Source organism: Temnothorax curvispinosus, unplaced genomic scaffold, assembly GCF_003070985.1.
Source record: "Temnothorax curvispinosus isolate PA1 unplaced genomic scaffold, ASM307098v1 QBEX01010767.1, whole genome shotgun sequence".
NCBI classification, from domain to species: domain Eukaryota; kingdom Metazoa; phylum Arthropoda; class Insecta; order Hymenoptera; family Formicidae; genus Temnothorax; species Temnothorax curvispinosus.
The window spans coordinates 1-7936 of record NW_020220547.1 but is presented as its reverse complement, the minus strand read 5'-3'; the positions used below and the strand labels follow the sequence as shown (position 1 = coordinate 7936).

The following is a 7936-nucleotide window of genomic DNA, read 5'->3' as shown; positions in this document are numbered from 1 at the left end:
ATATATTAAATATATATTTATTATAAATTAAATATATGTATATATTTAATTTATATATTAAATATGTATGTAAATAAATATATAAATATATATGTATGTATATATTTGGCTCTCTTTAATTTTTGCTATTAGACAATTTTACAAGATTGATAGAGGTAAAAGAAATTTCCGATGGTATTCGTTTAGAAAGACATAAATCATTTTACTTTAAAGTTGTGTTTGAATCTCTTAAAGTAATTAAATATATATTTACTTAAAAATATATTTTAATCTATACTGTAACGCGCGCGCTTATATTCCAAAGCTAATTGAAATTCGAGGAAGGGACGATTGAGTTTCTTTGTAAATTTTTTATTTGTAACAAAAGTTCAACGATCTATATTCGCTCGCATTATTTTGCATGCCAATTTTCGGGTTTTCTGTCGCAATACAACGTCATTTTGAGATAATTTGTATCGAGGCTCGGGTTTTACTTATTCGTTCACATCTTCAATTACTCGACGGCCGCGGTCCATGAATCGTTCTTGTGTAAGATGTTTCTGTTGTTCATTTTCGTTCAGTCATTCTTAAGCTAACTCTTCCAAATGTATATTGGAAATTCCGCGGTTTATATTGAAACAGAAACGACGTTGTAAGACTTTAAAAGATGTTTACTAGACATCTTTTAATTTCTTGCACATCTCACGGGACGTCGAGCGTCTTTCGTTCGGTAACTTACTCCTGCTTCACACGAGCGATGACGGAGGACGGCGTCTCTTACGCATATCGACGGAAATTCTCTGTATAATTCTCTTGCATCGTAATCAAAACTACAGTCCGCACGAAACTCATGATAGGCTTCGATCATCGGTAGCTAACGCGTAGAGATAACGATTAACCGGCGTTGAACTAGCGGCCAAAAACCCGACGCTCGTTGCAATTCAGTTTATGTATTTCGGCGTGCGTGCGCGCGAGGCGAGGGTCGCGAGGGCACGCGCATATATACGCATAATTTTTATAATAAGACAATCGCGCGCCGATTCGGATACGCAGCTCGTGCCGGTCTCCTTATCGGACTTGGATACATAGCCGATAATCACGTACACGTTGCGACACGATGCATGGCCAAAAAGTCTTGTTCCTATTTCTCCTAGTGTGTATGTGTGTGTGTTCTAACGATACAGCCAATTTCGGACGGCCGTATCGAGAGAAAGAAACGAAATGTAAGAAGGGTAGAGAAAAAAAAGAGTAAACGAATAAATAGAAACTGGTCTATCGCAGCATCTCCCGCAACGATCGCGCGCGTGCGAACCCGAACGCGTAGACGCCGCACGTGGCAATCTTATCTTGCGACCGCCAGTCAGTTGTTTAAAATGTTCCATCGTATGTAAAACAACTGCGTTCGACGCGCCGAACGAAAGGTCGGAACAGAGTGAGAAAAAGCTAGAAGATAATCGCGCGAGCGATTAAGTCCCGGTACGTAGACGCGTGACGGACTTCTCGTTTAATATAAATGCCTAGTACTTATAGTATTTTCACCGTTAATTTATTGACCTTAATGTGTAAAAGCGGCGACAGCCGAGGCGGTTAATAGTCGACTGAGTGGCAGGGGGCGAAAAGGGGCGAGAGGGCGTAAAGAGGGTTGAAATGGGATGGACATTGGGAATTAGCGGATCGTCGATATATTAGTACAACGTTATGGTAAAACGGTCGCGAAAGGGATTATAGCGTTATTTATCGAAAGATCAGCGCGCATCTGCGATCCTGATCGTCATGCTCGACACGTCGCCTCTATTTTCCTTAGGGGCGCGTTACGCGCTTCTCCATCTTCGAATTACATTTACGAATGTGGGGGAGATTGCGGTACATGAGGGGTGGTGAGGTCAACGGAGACAATTGGGGCCTCACGGTAAATCGATGCGAAAAGACAAACACAGTTTGTAACGTAGCTAGGCAGTGGTCTGTGGGATGATCGAACAAGGCGATATAATGATTTGGAGCTTGATGTGATATAATACTTATGTGCCAAATAGCGTTTTCGCGGGCGGGGGGTTAATCAAAAAAAGGAAAAAAAAGAGAGAGAGAGAAAGAGAGAAAAACCTCTAGTTCCGAGTCGCCTCGTTGGCTCGACGTGAAACGAATTTTTTGCGTCTCCTCCTTTTTTCACGTTTTCTTCTTTTGTTATTTATAATCAGTGCAATTACATACACACACGGTACCTAATATAATTTTATAAAGAGAGCCAGTATCCTCGATATATCTGCACCCATTTTGTTGGGGCTCGACCGGCATCAGATTTAGGATAGCTTAATGTTGATAATAATTTATTTTATGTATATAATGGATTTGTACATTGTGTCGGGAGATAATCATCGATCCGCGGCCCGACACGAGCGTCAATATTATTAATGTACAGTGTAATTATATTGTGATGTATCTACGTAGCTACATTATATATGTAACTATTCGAAGCATGTAGATTAACAATGTTAAACGCGATATGTATTCTTATTTTCAATGTCATTATTATCTTTATTATTATCTTTATAATTATAATTATTATTATTATTATTGAGATGGCACCATTATTATTATTATTATTATCATTATAAATATTACAGTTATTAATATCATCGTTGCTTAATTAGTACACTTATTATTTAAGTGACGAGCCTTATTATTTTTAGTAGCAAAAAAAAGGTTGTACGTGCCAGTTTAGACAAGAACGGCAAGTGAAAGTTCGTTGGTCGTTTATGCTCGAATACTCAATCAAATTTTAATGCAATATTTCTATGTGACACATTTTTAACGCAATATTTCTATATGTATACATTTCCTTCGTTGGAACCGTTTCCTTGGTCTGTGATGATTTCGGAATACTGCGTCTAGGAATTACAATTTTATATCACATTCATAATCTTCATATTTTAAAGTTTTAAAATATACATTTCTCTCTCTAGGTCAATCTTTCATCATCAGTTTCAAAGATAAGCAAAAGAAATTCAGTTTTCTTTTAATTATTTTTACTGTTAGACAAATTTTTCACTTAGCAGAAAGATGACACATTTCGGGTGAATGATCTGCCTATCTTGCATTTTTTTATTTGTGCCATATCTTCGTTATTGAATATTGAAAAATTAAATTGTTTTCACGTTTGCAAAATTTTATGAAATCAAACCATCTGACGATGTAATTCGCGCGTGCAATGGAGTTCGGTCCGCATTTCCCGTTTTATTAAAGACCTTATCGATTCTTATTGTTGTCCGCAGTGTTTGCTTTGATAAAAATCGGTTCTGCATTCCATCGATTGCGATTTCTACATCGATCGTTGAAATTAGCAACGATATTTAGTCCGTGGCGATCTCCTTACTTTCAGATATCACGAATGTTATGCGATAAATATATCAGCACACGATTATTATATTTACTGGCCTTTACATGCAACCAATGCGAATGCAAACTGTAAGAATAGTAAATTGTAAATCGAATTACACTACTAATATTATAGTATATTTAACGTAAAGAAAAAGTGAACACTAACATCCGCTCTCAATATTCCAAGCATTCACTTCATTTACATGTACGTTGTTGTTAATGGTATAAAAAAAATATAATAAAATAACGCTTTACCGAAATTCAATCTTAGTTTTAGGGGTGTACGACACTATTTCTAGATGAAAAAAAACTTGTATGTATGAGGGATGTATATAGTTATGCAGTACCAGTGTAAATGGGAAGAGACAGAATGAGCGGGAGTGAGAAAGAAAGAGGAGTAAAAGAGAATGAAAGAAAGAGTAGGAAAGAGAGAGAGAGAGAGAGTGAGAGTGAGTGAAAGGATAGAGAGTGTAAGAAAACAGTCAAATGATGTGTGAGTGGAATAAAATTCTCCGCGATCATCTTAACACTACTCGTGTCGTGATTGTAGTACACTATTGGTATCAATAGCATAAAATCAAAATATATATTTAGGATGATGGGTAAATCGCTACTGATAACACACTACTTTAAATTTTATTTATTGATACATATTCATAACGGAATAATCTTCATCGCGGCAGTGTTAAGATGAGCGTACAAAGCATACAGTAGAACAAAGGAAAAGTCATTCTTCGAAACGCACACATATAGCGCAGCATTAAAATTATCTAAAGATGTAGCACGTCTTCGCGCTTACATACTATTATTGTGAACGAAGTATTCTCGCGTCTGAGAATACATATATTTTTGTTGAGTATAATTGAAGTTAAAGTAACAAGTCTCTCATCAAGAACGCACCACAAGCTGGCTGTGAGTCACGTGACTAACTCTCATGTTTCATTCTTTTGACAAAAGGCACACATATATTCATCACCATTTGCTTAAATTAAACTATACGAATAAACATTGGCAAATTGCAATTATTTATTTGTTGACACGACCCAAGATGACTTTTCCTCATAGATAGAGACATCAAATGCACTGTATATCACAATAGAGAACAGCACTATTATAAACATAAAAAAATATATGATTATATTTATTATAATTTGAAAGCTAGGTACTCTTTGTTGTTTGTATTTTACAAGCGTAATCATTATTATACATAAATAAATATGAACTATATAAATGAATAAATAGACTTTCATTTTTACATGTGCGGGTGTCATGTCAGAAAAAAAAGAGGAATTAGAAGAGAATGGCAATTTAATGATAACGAAAATACATGGTTAATAAAAATAAGGTTTCATCGATTTGTAACTCTGTGGCCGCCAGTTTCTTGATTGCATTTTGCGCTTTTTCAAGCTGTTCGGTCTCAGATGGTGTCATCATTTCTGCAATCTATGAAAAAAGAGGTTTTTAAAATATTGTCATATATTAATTAATTAATTCATTGTTTTTGCAACTCTCTTAGCTCAGTAATATATAAGTATATATTCGTATTACATCAGCCAGTTGTTGTTCCGTCGCGCCATGTTCCTTCAAATTGGCAGAAAGTATCTGTACTCTCAATTGCTTTTCTATCATACGTTTGTTACTAGTCGATTCATGATCTCGTCTTTTTATAATGTTGTATAATGCTTGATAACAATGCTCGATTTCCATCTCGACAATTTTAGTTAAATCGATACAAAAGCGATAAGGTGCTTTTGCCGGCCCTGACGAAGTTCCACTTTTCTTCATCTCTTCAGTCTGTATATAATTCTCTCGTGACAAAGTATATGTTAAGAATTTGGCTTCTTTTGCTGGAATCATTGCTAAATTCTGGATTTGTTCTAGGTTAACGTCAATTTCAATGCGAACCAATCTAAAAATTACAAAAAAGCCTAATGGTTATGTAGAGAAAACATACAATTGAAGCATTCTCTCTTCATTGCAGTAAAGTGAAATACTGAGTACTGAATCTGTAACTTTTTACCTGAAAATTCTTGCAGCTTTGGAACCGAACCTCTCTGTTACGATATGTTCCAAAGTCGCCCATGTTAACTGTTTGAATGCATTTTTCATGTCAACGCTGTACTGCCCTCCACCAGAATCGCCAACTCGTTTGATGAATTGCGTACTATCCTCCTCTAGAAGCCGCAAGTACTGATCAAGAAAGTGCTCGAGGTCTTCATAATTCAATTTTTTCACTTCTTCTTTTATCTCAGTATATGGAATTGGATTTGACGTAGCTGCCCAAGATGCAGTCCGCAAGTACATCAAATTGATCAACTGTCTCATTAATTCTCCAGCATTTTTATCAAATCTTTTGGTCATAGCTGATATAACGATTTGATCCCTGATATAAATTATGTGTTAATATAATAATGCGTTATTCATTTTAAGATATAATCAGAGATTAATATAAATTAAAATGCTTTTACCGAAGATCCTGAGTAAATCGATCGAAATTAACTTTCCAATATATTTTACTATCCGAAAGTTCAATATTTTCTCCTTCCAACACATTGGAAATGGCCGCCAAATCAAGGTCTGGTAAGTTATAATCAGGTTTTTCAGTATCTTCTGTCATCGTATCAAAGGATGTACTATGCATTAAAAATTGATTTTTCACCAATAACTCGAATACCTTTTTCAGATTTGGGATAGAAAGTGGTTCAACGGCTATAAAAATATTTAGATAATTAATGCAATAAATCCTAGAGTTTATTATATTACAATAAGAATAGAATATTTTAGAAAATAATTTTTAAAGAAAACGGAACCTGTATAAAAAGATTATTGAATCGTACATTTAGAAGGTGTCTGTTCAATTCGTTTGTATGTTTTTATTATTACTTCAGATGCTGCGATGTACCCGTGTTTTAACACCTCTTCCAACATGATTTCGCCCTCGTCTCCACAGTAAGTTTTTGCGAAAAGAATATACCTGCAATGAATAATATCTACAATAATTGATATTCTTAATACACAAGAGACAAATTATATTCTACAACATAATAAAAATTCTTATTCTATAAGAATACCTTGGATAGCGAAGGAGCATGATAATTTTATTTTGGTGCAAAGTATACTCAACGTTCTCCTCATTTTGTTTATATGTGACAAAACCATATTTTATAAGGACACATAGTGCTTCCTTGATCTAAACAGGGATAATTAAATAAAGGGTACGTTAGCAAAAGAGAAGTTTTTTACGAAATGTATATTTCAAATAATACAATCGTCATCATTAGTACGTAATATGGAGCTACATCATTGCTTACCTTTGCTATTGATAGATTTGTTTCGAAATGTATTGCACCTAACGTTTTCGTACCATACATTAAATTATTACCAATGCACTGTACGATAGAGCCAAAGTACTCTTCTAACAGTAGCAAACACAATTTGTTGTAAAAGTCCTTCATATTTATGACCATTAATCCTTTCGTTGTCAATATTATCCATATGTGTGCATATACAATTCCACACGTAACTGAACTTACTGAACACGTTGAGAGTTGGGACACTTTCCAACACTCTCTCTCTCTCTCTCTCTCTCTCTCTTTTTCTCTTCTTTTTTGCGAAATCTCCGACTCTTGAAACTGATTAAGTCGCAATTCCACACCACGGGCAATTTACAGAAAGACGCTCAACACTGAATTACTCTTTGCACGTGCAAAGAATAATGCCATGGTCCATTACTAGCCTTTCTGAACAGCCTGAGCAACATTGCAACGTGCAACGTGCTCACGTTTTAAAGGAATTAAAGGTTAGGTTAGTGGTGATCAGCAGGTGGGAACTGGAGGGAACTGGAGGGGAACAGGGGAACAGGCGTCTACTGGCGCCTCTATGTTCTATGTGCACAAAACGTACATACATCTTGAACTACGTAGCTACGGTAATTACCGGCAGGGCGGCGAGTAATATACGCATGCACAATGCGTTATAAAAATAATAACTACAAAATGGAATAATTTGAGAAATAGTAATTTAATAACAGCTCAAAAATTTCTAATAGAGTAACTTATATGTAATAAATTATTATTCAAAGACAAACAAACAACAAAATAATCATAATGCTAGCAAATGAGGTACCTATAATAACATTTGTAAAGCCCATTCTACAATAGCCGTAAAAACACTCGATAACTACAACATACTTTGATATGTGCTAAAGCATTAGTATTAACCCTTTAGGGGCCACACATCGATCCCGTTGGATTAAGGCTACATCCACCTAGAGGTCCGAAAAATAGGTCGAAATTCAGATTTTTTTCAGAAACGATTAGTGGAAATGAAACGAATTTTTTTTGTTATGTAAAAGTTTTTAAAAGTTTTTGTTATGCAAAGTTATGAATTTAGATTTTTTGAAATTTACTTATTAAGAATGTTCAATAATTATGATAGCGTAGAAACAACAATTCTTTACACAGAAAGAAAGAAACAATATATATATTAACTATTATAATTAATTACAATCTTTTTAGGAATTGTGATTTTATATAATGTAAGAATAAAATGCAAGTTTATTTGATATCTTATATATATGTAT

General features: G+C 34.8%; 1 protein-coding gene across 1 annotated transcript; it reads right to left on the bottom strand.

Annotated features, from left to right (window-relative positions):
• Window positions 1-3979: 3979 nt before the first annotated feature.
• LOC112460733 (DNA-directed RNA polymerase III subunit RPC3) lies at window positions 3980-7186 on the bottom strand. The gene is made up of 7 exons (XM_025025551.1): window positions 6666-7186; window positions 6426-6544; window positions 6192-6328; window positions 5823-6063; window positions 5375-5737; window positions 4903-5263; window positions 3980-4797 (listed from the first exon to the last, which is right to left on the bottom strand). Exons 1-7 carry the CDS (start codon window positions 6819-6821, stop codon window positions 4663-4665), a joined length of 1512 nt encoding a protein of 503 aa, XP_024881319.1. The 5' UTR covers window positions 6822-7186; the 3' UTR covers window positions 3980-4662.
• Window positions 7187-7936: the final 750 nt, after the last annotated feature.

Bases quoted from the DNA above. Each gene is read 5' to 3' on its own strand.
- LOC112460733 (XM_025025551.1), bottom strand. From the start codon at position 6,821: ATGGTCATAAATATGAAGGACTTTTACAACAAATTGTGTTTGCTACTG. The intron at 6,545-6,665 runs GTAAGCAATGAT...ATCCCTGTTTAG, and splicing joins CAAATCTATCAATAGCAAAG to ATCAAGGAAGCACTATGTGT. The intron at 6,064-6,191 runs GTACGATTCAAT...ATATTTTTATAG, and splicing joins TGAACAGACACCTTCTAAAT to CCGTTGAACCACTTTCTATC.